General features: G+C 46.9%; 1 protein-coding gene across 3 annotated transcripts in view; it reads right to left on the reverse strand.

The window, feature by feature from the left end:
• GTF3C1 (general transcription factor IIIC subunit 1) overlaps positions 1–20614 on the reverse strand; it is a 489121-nt gene that overhangs the window by 42941 nt on the left and 425566 nt on the right. For all 3 annotated transcript variants that reach the window (XM_063934225.1, XM_063934223.1, XM_063934224.1), the window contains one exon: positions 19654–19681. In XM_063934225.1, the coding sequence (XP_063790295.1) occupies positions 19654–19681 (28 nt within the window). The remainder of the gene's footprint in view (positions 1–19653; positions 19682–20614) is intronic.

Here is a 20614-nt window from a genome sequence, read left to right on the forward strand (position 1 = left end):
AATCTGAGGTACTCCTGGTGCGGAGGGTAAATGGGGACATGCAGGTACGCATCCTTGATGTCCAGGGATACCATGTAATCCCCCTCCTCCAGGCTCGCAATAACCGCCCTGAGCGATTCCATCTTGAACTTGAACCTTTTGATATAAGTGTTCAAGGTTTTTAAATTTAAGATGGGTCTCACCGAACCGTCCGGTTTCGGTACCACAAACATTGTGGAGTAGTAACCCTTTCCTTGCTGAAGGAGGGGTACCTTGACGATCACTTTCTGTGAATACAGTTTTTGAATAGCCACCAACACTGCCTCCCTGGCAGAGGGAGTTGCCGGCAAGGCAGATTTTAGGAAACGGCGGGGGGGAGACGTCTCGAATTCCAGCCTGTACCCCTGAGATACTACTTGAAGGACCCAGGGATCCACTTGTGAGAGAGCCCACTGTGTGCTGAAAAACCTGAGACATGCCCCCACCGTTCCCGATTCCGCCTGAGAAGCCCCAGCGTCATGCTGTGGACTTACCGGATGCAGGGGAGGACTTCTGCTCCTGGGAACTAGCTGTGTGCTGCAGCTTTTTCCCCCTTCCTCTGCCCCTCGGCAGAAAGGATGAGCCTCTAGCCCGCTTATTTTTCTGGGGCCGAAAGGACTGTACCTGATAATACGGTGCTTTCTTTTGCTGTGGGGTAGCCTGTGGCAAAAAAGTAGATTTCCCAGCAGTAGCTGTGGAAACGAGGTCTGAAAGACCTTCCCCAAAAAGTTCCACCCATTTATAGGGTAAAACTTCCATGTGCCGCTTGGAGTCGGCATCACCTGACCATTGCCTAGTCCATAACCCCCGTCTGGCGGCAATGGACATAGCGCTTATTTTTGATGCCAGCCGGCAAATATCCCTCTGTGCATCACGCATGTATAAGACCGCGTCTTTTATATGGTCAATCGTTAGCAAAATATTGTCCCTATCCATGGTATCAATGTTTTTCGACAGGGAGTCTGACCACGCAGCAGCAGCACTGCACATCCAAGCTGATGCAATAGCGGGTCTCAATATAATGCCAGTGTGTGTGTATATAGCTTTTAGGGTACTTTCCAGCTTTCTATCAGCAGGTTCTTTTAGGGCGGCCGTATCCGGAGACGGTAGTGCCACCTTCTTTGATAAGCGTGTCAATGCTTTATCTACCCTAGGGGGTGTTTCCCAGCGTGACCTATCCTCTGGCGGGAAAGGGTACGCAGCCATTAACCGTTTAGAAATTATCAATTTCTTATCTGGGGAAGTCCACGCTTCCTCACACACCTCATTTAATTCGTCAGATGCAGGAAAAACTACTGGTAGTTTTTTCTCACCAAACATAATACCCTTTTTTATGGTACCTGGGGTATCATCAGAAATGTGTAAAACATTTTTCATAGCCTCAATCATATAACGGGTGGATCTATTGGAGGGTACACTCGTCTCATCATCGTCGACACTGGAGTCGGTATCCGTGTCGACATCTGTATCTGTCATCTGAGGTAGCGGGCGTTTTATAGCCCCTGATGACATTTGAGACGCTTGGACAGGCACAAGCTGAGTAGCCGGCTGTCCTATGTCGTCAAACCTTTTATGTAAGGAGCTGACACTGTCACGTAATTCCTTCCATAAGTCCATCCACACTGGTGTCGACCCCGCAGGGGGTGACATCACATTCACAGGCATTTGCTCCGCCTCCACATCATTATCCTCATCATACATGTCAACACAGCAGTACCGACACACAGCAGAGACACAGGGAATGCTCTTACAGAGGACAGGACCCCACAAAGCCCTTTGGGGAGACAGAGGGAGAGTATGCCAGCACACACCAGGGCGCTATATAACACAGGGATATCACTATACAGAGTGTTTTCCCCTATAGCTGCCTATAATATATATATACTGCGCCTAAATTGTGCCCCCCCTCTCTTTTTTACCCTTTCTGTAGTGCAGGACTGCAGGGGAGAGCCAGGGAGCTTCCTTCCAGCGAAGCTGTGAGGGAATAATGGCGCCAGTGTGCTGAGGGAGTTGGCTCCGCCCCTTTTTTGGCGGGCTTTCTCCCGCTATTTTATCGTTTCTGGCAGGGGTTAATATACACCTATATAGCCTCTGGGGCTATATATGGTGTTAGTTTTGCTAGCCAAGGTGTTATTATTGCTGCTCAGGGCGCCCCCCCCCAGCGCCCTGCACCCATCAGTGACCGCAGTGTGTGGTGTGCATGAGGAGCAATGGCGCACAGCTGCAGTGCTATGCGCTACCTTGGAGAAGACGGAAGTCTTCAGCCGCCGATTTTCCGGACCACCTTCTTGTTTCTGGCTCTGTAAGGGGGACGGCGGCGCGGCTCCGGGAACGGACGACGAGGTCGGGTCCTGTGTTCGATCCCTCTGGAGCTAATGGTGTCCAGTAGCCTAAGAAGCCCAAGCTACCACCACTTAGGTAGGTTCGCTTCTTCTCCCCTTAGTCCCTCGTTGCAGTGAGCCTGTTGCCAGCAGGTCTCACTGAAAATAAAAAACCTAAACTATACTTTCTTCTAGGAGCTCAGGAGAGCCCCTAGTGTGCATCCAGCTCAGCCGGGCACAGAAATCTAACTGAGGCTTGGAGGAGGGTCATAGGGGGAGGAGCCAGTGCACACCAGATAGTCCTAAATCTTTCTTAGATGTGCCCAGTCTCCTGCGGAGCCGTCTATTCCCCATGGTCCTTACGGAGTCCCCAGCATCCACTAGGACGTCAGAGAAAAACCATTTAACTGAAGATTTTTCCCTTCAAAACTGTTAATATTGTTTTTTGTATTGCATATAGATTAAAAAGTATTTTTTAAAATATTTAAATATTAAGTACATCTGCAGTACGGATCTCCTCGGCAAAACTGAGAGACACAGTGGGAAGGCGCGGTCGCATGTGATCGGACCATGCTAGTTGAGTGGTTAAAATTCACTTTTTACATTCCCATCTAAACTTTGTCCCTGACAACCTGGGTAGTGTAAGTGAAGAATGGGGGAACATTTTCACCAAGACATTCTGATAATGGTGCATCGCTACCAAGGATGCTGGGATACCACAATGATGGGGGACTACTGCTGGTTCTTTTTTAAGAGACCAATGAGACACAGTACAGAAAGCGTCCGCATCCTACTTCCTTAAGTAGCTTTACATTTAGTCTATTATTAACGCTAACATAATGGCTAATGTGGATTGTTAAGATTTTCTGAAGTTTAATTTCTAGTTTTTAAGCGATTCTGCAGTTTTGTTAGTATTTTATAGGTGAATACAATGTGAATATTTAAATTCTATAGAGATAAACTGAAATTTTCACCTATCTTCATTTTTACAGATATAGCTATTACTACTTTTGTTATTTGTGTGTATCTAATAAATGTGATAGAAAAAAAATAAGATTTTAAACCTACCGGTAAATCTTTTTCTCCTAGTCCGTAGAGGATGCTGGGGACTCCGTAAGGACCATGGGGGTATAGACGGGCTCTGCAGGAGACATGGGCACTCTAAAGACTTTAGATGGGTGTGCACTGGCTCCTCCCTCTATGCCCCTCCTCCAGACCTCAGTTAGAGAACTGTGCCCAGAGGAGACGGACAGTACGAGGAAAGGATTTTTGTTAATCTAAGGGCAAGATACATACCAGCCCACACCATCCACACCGTACAACTTGGAACATACGAACCAGTTAACAGTATGAAACAAAACAGCATCAGCCCGAGACTGATCAAAACTGTAACATAACCCTTATGTAAGCAATAACTATATACAAGTCTTTGTCCGCACTGGGACGGACGCCCAGCATCCTCTACGGACTAGGAGAAAAAGATTTACCGGTAGGTTTAAAATCTTATTTTCTCTTACGTCCTAGAGCAGAGGTTCTCAAACTCGGTCCTCGGGAGCCCACACAGTGCATGTTTTGCAGGTAACCCAGCAGGTGCACAGGTGTATTAATTACTCACTGACAGGTGGAGCTAATTATTTCACTTGCGATTCTGTGAAGAGACCTGCAAAACATGCACTGTGTGGGCCCCCGAGGACCGAGTTTGAGAACCTCTGTCCTAGAGGATGCTATGGACTCCGTAAGGACCATGGGAATTTTACCAAAGCTCCAGACCGGGCGGGAGAGTGCGGATGACTCTGCAGCACCGATTGAGCAAACATAAGGTCCTCCTCAGCCAAGGTATCAAACTTGTAGAATTTAGCAAACGTGGTTGAACCCGACCAAGTCGCCGCTTGGCAAAGCTGTAATGCCGAGACGCCTCGGGCAGCCGCCCAAGAAAAGCCCACCTTCCTAGTGGAATGGGCCTTTACCGAAATTGGTAACGGCAATCCAGCCGTAGAATGAGCCTGCTGAATCGTGTTACAGATCCAGCGAGCAATAGTCTGTTTAGAAGCAGGAGCGCCAAGCTTGTTGCCTGCATACAGGACAAACAGTGCCTCTGTTTTCCTAAACCGAGCCGACCTGGCTACATAAATCTTTAAGGCCCTGACTACATCAAGGGACTTGGAATCCTCCAAGTCACCCGTAGCCACAGGCACCACGATAGGTTGGTTCATATGAAAAGATGAAACCACCTTAGGCAAAAATTGAGGACGAGTCCTTAATTCTGCTCTATCAACATGGAAAATCAGATAGGGGCTCTTGTGAGACAAAGCCGCCAATTTGTGCAGATGCCAAGGCCAACAACATGACCACCTTCCAAGTGAGAAATTTTAAATCCACCGTTTGAAGAGGCTCAAACCAGTGAGATTTTAGGAACTGTAACACCACGTTAAGGTCCCATGGTGCCACTGGGGGCACAAAAGGAGGCTGGATGTGCAGCACTCCCTTCACAAAAGTCTGGACTTCTGGGAGAGAAGCCAATTCCTTCTGAAAGAAAATTGAGAAGGCCGAAATCTGTACCTTAATGGAGCCTAACTTTAGGCCCATATCCACTCCTGTCTGTAGAAAGTGGAGAAAACTGCCCAGATGGAAATCTTCAGTAGGAGCATTTTTGGCTTCACACCAAGATACATACTTCCTCCAGATGCAGTGATAATGTTTCGCCGTCACCTCCTTCCTAGCCTTAATCAGAGTAGGGATGACTTCCTCCGGAATACCTTTCCCCGCTAAGATTTGGTGTTCAACCGCCATGCCATCAAACGTAACCGCGGTAAGTCTTGGAACACGCAGGGCACCTGCTGTAACAGGTCTTCCCTGAGAGGAAGAGGCCACAGATCTTCTGTGAGCATTTCCTGAAGATCTGAATACCAGGCCCTTCGAGGCCAATCCGGAACAATGAGTATTGTCTGCACTCCTTTTCGTCTTATGATTCTCAGTATTTTTGAGATGAGCGGAAGAAGAGGGAACACATAGACCGACTGAAACACCCATGGTGTCACCAGGGCGTCCACCGCTACTGCCTGAGGGTCCCTTGACCTGGCACAATAACTCCGAAGCTTCTTGTTGAGGCGTGACGCCATCATGTCTATTTGTGGAAGTCCCCACTGACTTATCTCTGCAAAAACTTCTTGATGAAGTCCCCACTCTTCTGGATGGAGATCGTGTCTGCTGAGGAAGTCTGCTTCCCAGTTGTCCACTCCCGGAATGAAGACCGCTGACAGAGCGCTTGCGTGATTTTCCGCCCAGCGAAGAATCCTGGTGGCTCCCGCCATTGCCACTCTGCTCCTTGTCCTGCCTTGGCGGTTTACATGAGCCACAGCTGTGACGTTGTCTGATTGAATCAGAACCGGTAGGTCGCGAAGAAGATTCTCCGCTTGTCGTAGGCCGTTGTATATGGCCCTCAATTCCAGTACGTTGATGTGTAGACAAGCCTCCTGGCTTGACCATAGTCCCTGAAAATTTCTTCCTTGTGTGACTGCTCGCCATCCTCGGAGGCTCGCGTCCGTGGTCACCAGAACCCAGTCTTGAATGCCGAACCTGCAACCTTCGAGAAGGTGAGCACTCTGCAGCCACCACAGGAGAGACACCCTGGCCCTGGGGGACAGGCTTATTTTCTGATGTATCTGTAGATGGGACCCCGACCACTTGTCCAGAAGGTCCCACTGAAACGTCCTCGCATGAAACCTGCAGAAGGGGATGGCCTCGTAGGGCGCCACCATTTTTCCCAGTACTCGAGTGCATTGATGGACTGACACTTTTTTCGGTTTTAACAGGTTTCTGACCATGTTCTGGAGTTCCTGGTCGTTTTCCATCGGGAGAAAAACCCTCTTTTGTTCCGTGTCCACAATCATGCCTAAGAAAGATAGCCGAGTCGTTGGAATCAACTGCGACTTTGGTAGATTTAGAATCCAGCCATGCTGCTGCAGCACTCTCAGGGAGGGTGACACGCTTTTCTGCAATTGATCTCTCGATCTCGCTTTTATCAGGAGATCGTCCAAGTACGGGATAATTGTGACTGCCTGCCTGTGCAGGAGCACCATCATTTCCGCCATTACCTTGGTAAAAACCCTCGGGGCCGTGGAAAGCCCAAACGGCAACGTCTGAAACTGGTAATGACAGTCCTGTACAGCGAATCTCAGGTATGCCTGATGAGGGGGATATATGGGGACATGAAGGTATGCATCCTTTATGTCTAGTGACACCATAAAATCCCCCCCTTCCAGGCTGGAGATAACTGCCCGGAGTGATTCCATCTTGAAGTTGAACTTTTTCAAGTACAGGTTTAGGGATTTTAGATTTAGAATGGGTCTGACCGAGCCATCCGGTTTCGGGACCACAAACAGGGTTGAATAGTACCCCTTCCCCTGTTGAACTAGTGGCACCTTGACAATCACTCGTTGTTGACAAAGTTTTTGAATTGCAGCTAAAACTATCTCCCTTTCTGGGGGAGAAGCTGGTAAAGCCAATTTGAAAAATCGGCGAGGAGGCACGTCTTCGAATTCCAGCTTGCAGCCTTGGGATACAATTTCCATCGCCCAAGGAACCACGGCTGACTGAACCCAGACCTGGCTGAAGAGTCGAAGACGTGCCCCCACTGGCGCGGACTCCCTCAGTGGAGCCCCAGCGTCATGCGGTGGATTTAGTAGAAGCCGGGGAGGACTCTTTTTTCTTTTCCCTCTACCCTTACCTCTGGCGAGGAAGGAAGAGCCCCGACCTCTTTTGGACTTATGCGACCGAAAGGACTGCATCTGATATTGCGGTGTTTTCTTTTGCTGTGGGGGAACATAAGGTAAAAAATAAGAATTTACTCACCGGTAATTCTATTTCTCGTAGTCCGTAGTGGATGCTGGGGACTCCGTCAGGACCATGGGGAATAGCGGCTCCGCAGGAGACAGGGCACAAAATTTAAAAGTTTGACCACTAGGTGGTGTGCACTGGCTCCTCCCCCTATGACCCTCCTCCAAGCCTCAGTTAGGATACTGTGCCCGGACGAGCGTACACAATAAGGAAGGATATTGAATCCCGGGTAAGACTCATACCAGCCACACCAATCACACTGTACAACTTGTGATCTGAACCCAGTTAACAGTATGATAACCGAAAAGAGCCTCTTAAACGAAGGCTCCCAACAATAATAACCCGATTTTTGTAACAATAACTATGTACAAGTATTGCAGACAATCCGCACTTGGGATGGGCGCCCAGCATCCACTACGGACTACGAGAAATAGAATTACCGGTGAGTAAATTCTTATTTTCTCTGACGTCCTAAGTGGATGCTGGGGACTCCGTCAGGACCATGGGGATTATACCAAAGCTCCCAAACGGGCGGGAGAGTGCGGATGACTCTGCAGCACCGAATGAGAGAACTCCAGGTCCTCCTTAGCCAGGGTATCAAATTTGTAGAATTTTACAAACGTGTTCTCCCCTGACCACGTAGCTGCTCGGCAGAGTTGTAATGCCGAGACCCCTCGGGCAGCCGCCCAAGATAAGCCCACCTTCCTTGTGGAGTGGGCATTGACAGATTTAGGCTGTGGCAGGCCTGCCACAGAATGTGCAAGTTGAATTGTGCTACAAATCCAACGAGCAATCGTCTGCTTAGACGCAAGAGCACCCAGCTTGTTGGGTGCATACAGTATAAACAGCGAGTCAGACTTCCTGACTCCAGCCGTCCTTGAAATATATATTTTTAATGCTCTGACAACGTCCAGCAGCTTGGAGTCCTCCAAATCGCTAGTAGCCGCAGGCACCACAATAGGCTGGTTCAGGTGAAACGCTGATACCACCTTAGGGAGAAACTGAGGACGCGTCCGCAGTTCTGCCCTGTCCGAATGGAAAATCAGATATGGGCTTTTGTATGATAAAGCCGCCAATTCTGACACTCTCCTGGCCGAAGCCAGGGCCAGTAGCATGGTTACTTTCCATGTAAGATATTTCAAATCCACCGATTTGAGTGGCTCAAACCAATGGGATTTGAGAAAATTCAAAACTACATTGAGATCCCACGGTGCCACTGGAGGCACAATCGGGGGCTGTATATGTAGTACTCCTTTTACAAAAGTCTGGACTTCAGGAACTGAAGCCAATTCTTTCTGGAAGAAAATCGACAGGGCCGAAATTTGAACCTTAATGGACCCCAATTTGAGGCCCATAGACAATCCTGTTTGCAGGAAATGTAGGAATCGACCCAGTTGAAATTCCTCCGTCGGGGCCCTCCTGGCCTCACACCACGCAACATATTTTCTCCAAATGCGGTGATAATGTTGTGCAGTCACCTCCTTCCTGGCTTTGACCAGGGTAGGGATGACCTCTTCCGGAATGCCTTTTTCCCTTAGGATCCGGCGTTCAACCGCCATGCCGTCAAACGCAGCCGCGGTAAGTCTTGGAATAGACACGGTCCCTGCTGAAGCAGGTCCCTTCTTAGAGGTAGAGGCCACGGATCTTCCGTGAGCATCTCCTGAAGTTCCGGGTACCAAGTCCTTCTTGGCCAGTCCGGAGCCACGAGTATCGTTCTTACTCCCCTTTGCCGTATAATTCTCAGTATGGGTATGAGAGGCAGAGGAGGGAACACATACACTGACTGGTACACCCATGGTGTTACCAGAGCGTCCACAGCTATTGCCTGAGGGTCTCTTGACCTGGCGCAATACCTGTCCAGTTTTTTGTTGAGGCGGGACGCCATCATGTCCACCATTGGTCTTTCCCAATGGACCACAATCATGTGGAAGACTTCTGGATGAAGTCCCCACTCTCCCGGGTGAAGATCGTGTCTGCTGAGGAAGTCTGCTTCCCAGTTGTCCACTCCCGGGATGAACACTGCTGACAGTGCTATCACATGATTATCTGCCCAGCGAAGAATCCTTGCAGCTTCTGCCATTGCCCTCCTGCTTCTTGTGCCGCCCTGTCTGTTTACGTGGGCGACTGCCGTGATGTTGTCCGACTGGATCAACACCGGCTGACCCTGAAGCAGAGGTTTTGCCAGGCTTAGAGCATTGTAAATTGCTCTTAGTTCCAGTATATTTATGTGAAGAGACGTTTCCAGGCTTGACCACAAGCCCTGGAAGTTTCTTCCCTGTGTGACCGCTCCCCAGCCTCTCAGGCTGGCATCCGTGGTCACTAGGACCCAGTTCTGTATGCCGAATCTGCGGCCCTCTAACAGATGAGCACTCTGCAACCACCATAGCAGAGACACCCTTGTCCTTGTCGACAAATTTATCCGCTGATGCATCTGCAGATGCGATCCGGACCATTTGTCCAGTAGATCCCACTGAAAAATTTGTGCATGGAATCTGCCGAATGGAATCGCTTCGTAAGAAGCCACCATTTTTCCCAGGACTCTTGTGCATTGATGCACAGATACTTTCCCTGGTTTTAGGAGGTACCTGACGAGTTCGGATAACTCCCTGGCTTTCTCCTCCGGAAGAAATACCTTTTTCTGAACAGTGTCCAGAATCATCCCTAGGAACAGCAGACGTGTCGTCGGGATCAGTTGGGATTTTGGAAAATTCAGAATCCACCCGTGCTGTTGGAGCACTACTTGGGTTAGTGCTACTCCGACCTCCAGCTGTTCTCTGGACCTTGCCCTTATCAGGAGATCGTCCAAGTAAGGGATAATTAATACGCCTTTTCTTCGAAGAAGGATCATCATTTCGGCCATTACCTTGGTAAAGACCCGGGGTGCCGTGGACAATCCAAACGGCAGCGTCTGAAACTGATAATGACAGTTTTGTACCACGAACCTGAGGTACCCTTGGTGTGAAGGGCAAATTGGGACATGAAGGTAAGCATCCTTGATGTCCAAGGACACCATAAAATCCCCTTCTTCCAGATTCGCTATCACTGCTCTGAGTGACTCCATCTTGAACTTGAATTTTTGTATGTACAGGTTCAGAGATTTCAGATTTAGAATAGGTCTTACCGAGCCGTCCGGCTTCGGTACCACAAATAGCGTGGAGTAATACCCCTTTCCCTGTTGTAAAAGGGGTACCTTGACTATCACCTGCTGAGAATACAGCTTGTGAATGGCTTCCAATACCGTCGCCCTGTCGGAGGGAGACGTTGGCAAAGCAGACTTTAGGAACCGGCGAGGGGGAGACTTCTCGAATTCCAACCTGTAACCCTGAGATACTACCTGCAGAATCCAGGGGTCCACCTTCGAGTGAGCCCACTGTGCGCTGAAATTCTTGAGGCGACCCCCCACCGCCCCCGAGTCCGCTTGTAAGGTCCCAGCGTCATGCTGAGGCCTTTGCAGAAGCCGGGGAGGGCTTCTGGTCCTGGGAAGGAGCTGCTTGCTGCAGTCTCTTACCCTTTCCTTTGCCTCGGGGCAAATATGAATGTCCTTTTTCCCGCTTGTTCTTATAAGAACGAAAGGACTGCGGCTGAAAAGACTGTCTTTTTCTGCTGGGAGGTGACCTGAGGTAAAAAGGTGGATTTCCCGGCTGTTGCCGTGGCCACCAAATCCGATAGACCGAGCCCAAATAATTCCTCCCCCTTATACGGCAATACTTCCATATGCCGTTTGGAATCCGCATCACCTGACCACTGTCGCGTCCATAAACTTCTTCTGGCAGATATGGACATCGCACTTACTCTTGATGCCAGAGTGCAAATATCTCTCTGTGCATCACGCATATAAAGAAATGCATCCTTTAAATGCTCTATAGTCAATAAAATACTGTCCCTATCCAGGGTATCAATATTTTCAGTCAGTGACTCCGACCAAGCCACCCCAGCACTGCACATCCAGGCTGAGGCGATTGCTGGTCGCAGTATAACACCCGTATGTGTGTATATACTTTTTAGTGTATTCTCCAGCCTCCTATCAGCTGGATCCTTGAGGGCGGCCGTCTCTGGAGACGGTAACGCCACTTGTTTTGATAAGCGTGTGAGCGCCTTATCTACCCTAGGGGGTGTTTCCCAGCGCGCCCTAACCTCTGGCGGGAAAGGGTATAATGCCAATAACTTCTTTGAAATTAGCAGTTTTCTATCGGGGGTAACCCACGCTTCATCACACACTTCATTCAACTCCTCTGATTCAGGAAAAACTACAGGTAGTTTTTTCACACCCCACATAATACCCCTTTTTGTGGTACTTGCAGTATCAGAGATATGCAAAGCCTCCTTCATTGCCATGATCATATAACGTGTGGCCCTACTGGAAAATACGTTTGTTTCTTCACCGTCGACACTGGATTCGGTGTCCGTGTCTGTGTCGACCGACTGAGGTAAAGGGCGTTTTACAGCCCCTGACGGTGTTTGAGACGCCTGGACAGGTACTAACTGGTTTGCCGGCCGTCTCATGTCGTCAACCGACTTTTGCAGCGTGCTGACACTATCACGTAATTCCATAAACAAAGCCATCCATTCCGGTGTCGACTCCCTAGGGGGTGACATCACCATTACAGGCAATTGCTCCGCCTCCACGCCAACATCGTCCTCATACATGTCGACACACGCGTACCGACACACAGCAGACACACAGGGAATGCTCTGATAGAAGACAGGACCCCACTAGCCCTTTGGGGAGACAGAGGGAGAGTTTGCCAGCACACACCCAAGCGCTATAAATATATAGGGACAACCTTAAATAAGTGTGTTCCCCTTATAGCAGCTTAAATATTATTAATATCGCCAAATAAGTGCCCCCCCTCTCTGTTTTTACCCTGTTTCTGTAGTGCAGTGCAGGGGAGAGCCTGGGAGCCTTCCTAGCAGCGGAACTGTGTAGGAAAATGGCGCTGTGTGCTGAGGAGAATAGGCCCCGCCCCCTTTTCGGCAGGCTTCTTCTCCCGGTTTTTCTGAAAACCTGGCAGGGGTTAAATACATCCATATAGCCCCAGGGGCTATATGTGATGTATTTTAGCCAGAATAGGTACTTTTCATTGCTGCCCAGGGCGCCCCCCCCAGCGCCCTGCACCCTCAGTGACCGTTGGTGTGAAGTGTGCCGAGAGCAATGGCGCACAGCTGCAGTGCTGTGCGCTACCTCATGAAGACTGAGAAGTCTTCAGCCGCCGGTTTCTGGACCTCTTCTCTTTTCGGCATCTGCAAGGGGGTCGGCGGCGCGGCTCCGGTGACCCATCCAGGCTGTACCTGTGATCGTCCCTCTGGAGCTAGTGTCCAGTAGCCTAAGAAGCCAATCCATCCTGCACGCAGGTGAGTTCACTTCTTCTCCCCTAAGTCCCTCGTTGCAGTGAGCCTGTTGCCAGCAGGACTCACTGAAAATAAAAAACCTAACAAAACTTTTTCTAAGCAGCTCTTTAGGAGAGCCACCTAGATTGCACCCTGCTCGGACGGGCACAAAAACCTAACTGAGGCTTGGAGGAGGGTCATAGGGGGAGGAGCCAGTGCACACCACCTAGTGGTCAAACTTTTAAATTTTGTGCCCTGTCTCCTGCGGAGCCGCTATTCCCCATGGTCCTGACGGAGTCCCCAGCATCCACTTAGGACGTCAGAGAAAAGTAGATTTACCCGCGGTAGCTGTGGAAACCAGGTCCGCGAGACCTTCCCCAAATAAAACCTCACCCTTGTAAGGCAAAACTTCCATATGTCTCTTTGAGTCAGAATCACCCGTCCATTGACGGGTCCACAGGGCTCGCCTAGCAGAAATCGCCATGGCGTTGGCTCTTGAACCTAACAGCCCAACGTCTCTGGAAGCGTCTCTCATATATAAGACTGCGTCTTTAATATGACCTAAGGTCAATAAAATGATATCCCTATCTAGGGTATCAATGTCAGATGACAAGGTATCTGCCCAAGCTGCTACAGCGCTACAAACCCAAGCCGACGCTATTGCCGGTCTGAGCAAGGCACCCGTAAGTGCATAAATTGATTTTAAGGTAGTTTCCTGTCTGCGATCAGCAGGATACTTGAGGGCTGCCATATCTGGAGACGGTAGCGCCACCTTTTTGGACAAGCGCGTTAAAGCCTTGTCCACCTTGGGCGAGGATTCCCACCGTAACCTGTCCTGTGCAGGGAAAGGGTACGCCATAAGAATTCTCTTGGGAATCTGCAGTTTCTTGTCTGGAGTTTCCCAAGCCTTTTCAAATAACGCGTTCAGCTCATGAGATGGGAGAAAGGTTACCTCAGGTTTCTTTTTCTTAAACATGCATACCCTCGTGTCAGGGACAGAGGGGTCATCTGTGATATGTAAAACATCTTTTATTGCAATAATCATATAATGAAAACTTTTGGCCACCCTTGGGTGCAACCTCGCATCATCATAGTCGACAATGCTCAAAAGTATGTAATTCATCTTATGCATATCATCCGTTTTTACAAAACCGAGGAAAAGGCATCCCCAATCTGCTCACTACGGTTCTCTCTTATGCAAACTTATGTATGTTTCTTTATGTAATGATTTCTTGAAAATGTCATTGCATGTGTGGGGAAGTTGCTCAGTGAAACAGTTTAGTATTGCATACTAACTGGTGATTACCTCTTTTGAACATTAACCCATTGTGGTCAGGTGTACTATGTCTTTATATTTAGTAAGGTATAGTCGTGGTGTAAAGGACAGAGTATGATTACTGATTAGTAAAAGAAAACAAATACTGAGCAACATCCCCAAACAGGTAATTTCAACTTTAAACTTGTCATTCATTTTGTACGCTCTGGACATGGCTACTACTAACAAATGCACAGAAACATTTTTTAAAGCTATGTCTGCAAATGCTAGGAGCTTAGGAGACAAAATTCCAGAGCTAATTGCGATAATGACAAGGGATAACCTGGATTTTGTGGCTATTACAGAGTCTTGGTGCAATGAGAATCATGACTGGGACTTAACTATACCAGGATACAATTTATTTAGGAAAGATAGAATAGGAAGAATAGGAGGAGGGGTAGCAATGTATGTGAAAAAAAGCATAAATGCCACTTTAATACAAAATATTGAAGCCAAAACTGAGGCCCTTTGGGTCACCATAGAAACTGGGAAGAAGGACATTATTCGCATTGGGGTGATCTATAGACCACCAGGCCAGGGGCAGGATTTGGACAGGAACCTATTGTTGGACATCTCTAAAATGGCTTTTAAGGGAGAAGTCATAATCATGGGAGACTTTAATTTACCTGATGTAAATTGGGAGGGGTCTTTTGCAAGTTCAGCTACAAGTGGCAAATTTCTACATTCCTTACAGGGAGCATCTCTCAAGCAATTGGTGAGGGAGCCCACTCGCAAAGACTCAATATTAGATCTAATTCTTACAAATGGTGATAGAATATCTGATATATATGTGGGTGAGCACCTGGGATCCAGTGATCATCAAGCAGTATGGTTTAGTATAAAGACAGGATCCAACTCCTCTCACACAAAAACAAAGGTGTTGGATTTTAGAAATGCAGACTTTGCAAAAATGGGGAGATGTTTAAGTGATTCATTGGCAGACTGGAGGAACTTGGAAGGGGTGCAGGAGAGGTGGAAAAAAATTAAAAGTGCATTACTAAGTGTAACAGACCTTTGTATCAAAATGGTTAGGAAAAGCACCAGGAAAAGGAAGCCAGTGTGGTTCACAAAAGTAGTATCAACTAGTGTGAAAGCAAAAAAGATGGCTTTTAGGAAATACAAACAGACTCAAAATAATAACGACAAAGAGGAGTATCTGGACAGACGGAAGGATGCTAAGAAAGCGATCAGACGTGCAAAGGCAGAAGCTGAGGAGAAAATGGCCCAGTCAGTAGATAAAGGGGGCAAAACTTTTTTTAAGTATATAAGTGAAAGGAGAAAATCAAATGGAGGAATAATAAGACTTAAGACAGAGAGTGGGCATTTGGTGGAGGGAGACAAGGCAATAGCAGATCACCTAAATAATTATTTTTGCTCAGTATTTACTACAGAAGAAGGGATGGGGCCACAGTTAAATTGCAAGGACATTCATAAAAATAAGGTAGATGAAAATACATTTACAGAGGAGAAGGTCCTAACAGAACTTTCAAAACTAAAAGTGGATAAATCAATGGGACCAGATGGAATACACCCAAGGATACTCAAAGAGCTAAAAGATGTCCTGGTTACACCTTTAACAGAATTATTTAACCAGTCACTAAATACAGGTGATATTCCAGAGGACTGGAAAGGAGCAAATGTAGTTCCACTGCACAAAAGTGGAAGCAAGGAAGAAGCAAGTAACTACAGACCAGTAAGCCTTACATCAGTAGTAGGGAAAGTAATGGAAAAACTATTAAAAGAAAGAGTAGTGGAATATCTTAAATCGAACAACTTACAGGATCCAAAACAGCATGGATTTACTGGTGGGAGATCATGCCAAACAAATCTTATTGACTTTTTTGACTCTGTGATGAAAATAATAGATCAAGGAGGAGCTGTAGATGTAGCATATCTAGACTTTAGTAAGGCATTTGAAACTGTCCCACATCACAGACTGCTAAATAAACTTGAAAGCCTGGGGGTGGATTATAAATTAGTGAAATGGATAAGAACCTGGTTGCAGGATAGGAAACAGACAGTTGTAGTTAATGGAGTGCAATCTATGGAGGGAAATGTTACCAGTGGAGTACCCCAGGGATCTGTACTAGGTCCAGTTCTCTTTAATATCTTTGTTGGTGACATTGCAGATGGTATTGAAGGGAAGATATGCCTTTTTGCAGATGATACAAAGATATGCAACAGGGTAGACACACCGGGAGGGGTCAAACAAATGATTGATGACCTAGGTAGGCTTGAGAAATGGTCAAGAACGTGGCAACTACAGTTTAATGCTAAAAAATGCAAAATCATGCACTTGGGTCTCAAAAACCCAAAGGCTAAGTATAGTATCAAGGGTACTATAATGGAAACTACTGAGGAGGAAAGAGATTTAGGAGTCACTATTTCAAGTGACTTGAAGGCAGGAAAGCAATGCAACAAAGCAATGAGAAAGGCAAGTCAGATGCTTGGTTGCATTGGGAGAGGAATCAGTAGCAGGAAAAAAAGAAGTGATAATGCCACTGTATAGGTCATTGGTAAGGCCCCATCTGGAATACTGTGTCCAGTTCTGGAGACCCTATCTCCAGAAGGATATAAATACATTAGAGAGTGTACAAAGAAGGGCAACTAAAATGGTGCATGGCCTACATCACAAAACTTACCCGGAAAGGCTAAAAGATCTTAACATGTATAGTTTGGAGGAGAGAAGGGAAAGGGGAGACATGATAGAAACTTTCAAATATATAAAGGGTCTTAACAAAGTTCAGGAGGGAAACATTCTTCAAAGGAAAAGAAGTATTAGAACTCGAGGGCATACATTGAGACTGGAGGGGGGGAGGTTCAGGGGAAATTTAAGGAAAAATTACTTCACAGAAAGGGTAGTGGATAAGTGGAATAGCCTCCCATCAGAGGTGGTAGAGGCTAAGACTGTAGGGCAATTTAAACATGCTTGGGACAGGCATATGAATATCCTTACAAAGAATCAAGGTTAAAAAAGGGTTGAGATTGCCTAAAGGATAAAATAAAAAAGGGGCAGACTAGATGGGCCAAGTGGTTCTTATCTGCCGTCAAATTCTATGTTTCTATGTTTCTATGACATTGTAGTCAGAATCCGTGTCGGTATCAGTGTCTGCTACTTGGGACAGGGGACGTTTCTGAGACCCTGGAGGGCCCTGTGATACAGCCAAAGCCATGGCTTGACTCCCTGTGTTTTCTCTGGACTCTGCTTTGTCCATTCTCTTATGTAATAAAGACACGTTTGCATTTAAAATATTCCACATATCCAGCCAATCAGGTGTCGGCGACGCCACAATCATCTGCTCCACCTCCTCCTCAGATGAGCCTTCCGCTTCAGACATGCCGACACACACGTACCGACACCTCCACACACTCAGGGATAGATATATATATATATATATATATATATATATATATATAAATGTGACACAAATGAGGCGGCACTCAAAGACTGATGAAAAGGTGATCTTTGTATTGAAAAAAGTTGACGTTTCGGGGACATGCTCCCCTTCCTCAGTTCTGAGGAAGGGGAGCACATTCCCGAAACGTCAACTTTTGTCAATACAATGATCACCTTTTCATCAGTCTTTGAGTGCCGCCTCATTTGTGTCACATTTGTATTCTGGGGCAGCCCCCCGGGTGGAAGGCACCGGAGCAAGGTATTTGTGGCTAGTATAGGAGTGCCGGAGTTTACAACAAGGAGATATATATATATATATATATATATATATAAATTTTCCAATAACCGGCACTCCGTTATCTATAGCAGCTGCCCCGGTGCCTCTCCTTGCTGCATGCAGAGATATACTGTGTGGTCGGGTGGCACTCAAGGGGACTTATTCAATAGAAATAATCACAGAGACAACGCTCCTCAGATGCGGTAACGTTTCAGTTGTACGAAAGTTCGACGAAAGTTGTAATACAACTGAAACGTTACCGCATCTGAGGAGCGTTGTCTCTGTGATTATTTCTATTGAATAAGTCCCCTTGAGTGCCACCCGACCACACAGTATATATATATATATATATATATATATATGGAGACAGTCCCCCAATAAGGCCCTTTGGAGAGACAGAGAGAGAGTATGCCAGCACACACCCAGCGCCACCGGATACTGGAATAAAATCCCAGTCAGTACAGCGCTTTTATAAATATACTCACTGCGCCAAATAAATGTGGCCCCCCCCTTTTTTTTGCCTTCTGTATGTGTTCAGCAGGGGAGAGTCCGGGGAGCCAGCTTCTCTGCAGCGTGCTGTGGAGAAAATGGCGCTGGTTAGTGCTGAGGGAACAAGCTCCGCCCCCTCACCGGCGGGCTTCGATCCCGCTCAAATCTTTATACTGGTGGGGGTTTTTGCCATATACTGCCTCCGCAGTATATATCTCTGCCAGTGTCCCTAGAAGGTTAATAATTGCTGCCCAGGGCGCCCCCCATCCCCCCTGCGCCCATACAGTGCCGCCAGTGTGTGTGTGTGATGGGAGCAATGGCGCGCAGCCGTAACGCTGCGCGTTACCTCATAGAAGATCCGAAGTCTTATGCCGCCTTTGAAGTCTTCTATCTTCTCATACTCACCCGGCTTCTGTCTTCCGGCTCTGTGAGGAGGACGGCGGCGCGGCTCCGGGACGAATGGCGAGAGTGAGACTTGCGTTCCGACCCTCTGGAGCTAATGGTGTCCAGTAGCCTAAGAAGCAGAGCCTATCATTTAAGTAGGTCTGCTTCTCTCCCCTCAGTCCCACGATGCAGGGAGCCTGTTGCCAGCAGTGCTCCCTGAAAATAAAAAACCTAACAAAAGTCTTTTACAGAGAAACTCAGTAGAGCTCCCCTGCAGTGCACCCAGTCTCCTCTGGGCACAGGATCTAACTAAGGTGTGGAGGAGGGGCATAGAGGGAGGAGCCAGTGCACACCCATCTAAAGTCTTTAGAGTGCCCATGTCTCCTGCGGAGCCCGTCTATACCCCATGGTCCTTACGGAGTCCCCAGCATCCTCTAGGACGTAATAGAAAGATGGATTTTTCAGTGGAATTCAGCATCCATAAATTAGGAGAAAACACATTCTCATGCCAGATGCAGAGAATTGTAAAACATTTCTTGAGCAATGTAATAGGACCGAGCAGCGGAGATTGAGCTGTTCTGCCCAATATTTGTACAGTGTGTACCCAGCTTAAAAACTGCATCCAGCATACAGTGCTTGAGAACAGACACTTGGTAGTTACTTACACGTATATTCTTATACAATGAGTCGACAGGTACAAAATGTCGACAGGGTCAAAAAGTCGACAGGGTCAAAAAGTCAACAGGGTAAAATGGTCGAAATAAAAATGGTCAACACTAAAAAGTTTATTTTTATTTTGTATGTTTAAAAATATAACCGAAATATGTAGAAACTCTATGCTCGCCACGCTTCGGGCGCAGTGGCTCACTACGCTCTGCGCTCGCCACAAGGTTACAAAAGGAAATAGTTTGTGACATGGACAGTAAATTCAACAAAAGTTGTAAAAACATGAAACCTCCCCCCCCTAAAAGAAAAAAAAAAATATGTCGACCATTTGTACATTGACCTAATATACCCGTCGCCCTTTTGTGCCGTCTACCTTTTACATGACAACCTGCTGTACCTGTCGACCTGCTGACTGCTGACCATATGGTGTTGTCCTACTGACTATCATTCACCACCAAGTAATTATCTTGCCTGTTCCCACAGACTGAAAGTCTCAGAACACGGGTGGTGCATGAGGACTGGGATTGGAAATACTCAGTTAAGTCTATGCCTAATACTAAACAACTAAAGAACATTTTCATCATTTACAGACCCATATTTAAACTATTCACAGATCACTTACTCTTCAGGAAACATTCCGCCAGATTCTCCTGTAGAAGAAAAAAACAAATCATGAGCAAATTTTTCCTTGTGCTGTCAAAATGTTATTTAACAGACTGATGGGAAAATACAGTAAAGATGCTATATTACAGCCCTCAGTCCCTATTTTGTATATCCAAGACGTAAAATGTTTAAGATTTCATTACAGGAGGAAGAGGATAAATGGCTGAATTTATCAGATTGCATATTTACAATAATTATATAGTAACCCAGTTATAAATAAGGTTTTAGCCTATCTATATACTTTATTTACTGTATTTTATTATTATTTATTTTATTTTATTAACAGTTTCTTATATAGCGCAGCAAATTCCGTTGCGCTTTACAATTTGAAATAACAATTACAAACTGGGTGATAACAGTCATAGAGGTAGGAAGGCCCTGCTCGCAAGCTTACAATCTATAGGCATATGTACATAAGGAAAGGTGCTATCTATTGCATAGAATGAGAAGACATGTGAGGATATGTGTGGACTGTACAGAGTGGATGTAATTTGATAGCAAGGTTTATGAAAGTTATGTGGGCGGTTCAGGAATTTGATACGCTTGCCTAAAGAGGTGAGTTTTGAGGGAACGCTTGAAGGTTTGGAGACTAGAGGAGAGTCTTATTGTGTGTGGTAGGGCATTCCACAGAGTGGGTGCAGCCCGATGAAAGTCCTGCAGTCGTGAGTGGGAGCGAGTAATGAGTGTGGATGAGAGACGCAGGTCTTGTGAAGAGCGCAGAGGTCGGGTTGGGAGATATTTTGTGATAAGCGAAGTGATGTACGTTGGTGTAGTTTGGTTGATGGCCTTGTGTGTGAGTAAAAGTATTTTATATTGAATGCGGTAGAATACAGGTAACCAATGGAGGGACTGACAGAGTGGATCTGCAGACGATGAACGTCTAGCGAGGAAGATAAGCCTCGCCGCTGCATTCAGAATGG

Source organism: Pseudophryne corroboree, chromosome 7, assembly GCF_028390025.1.
Source record: "Pseudophryne corroboree isolate aPseCor3 chromosome 7, aPseCor3.hap2, whole genome shotgun sequence".
Classification (NCBI taxonomy): domain Eukaryota; kingdom Metazoa; phylum Chordata; class Amphibia; order Anura; family Myobatrachidae; genus Pseudophryne; species Pseudophryne corroboree.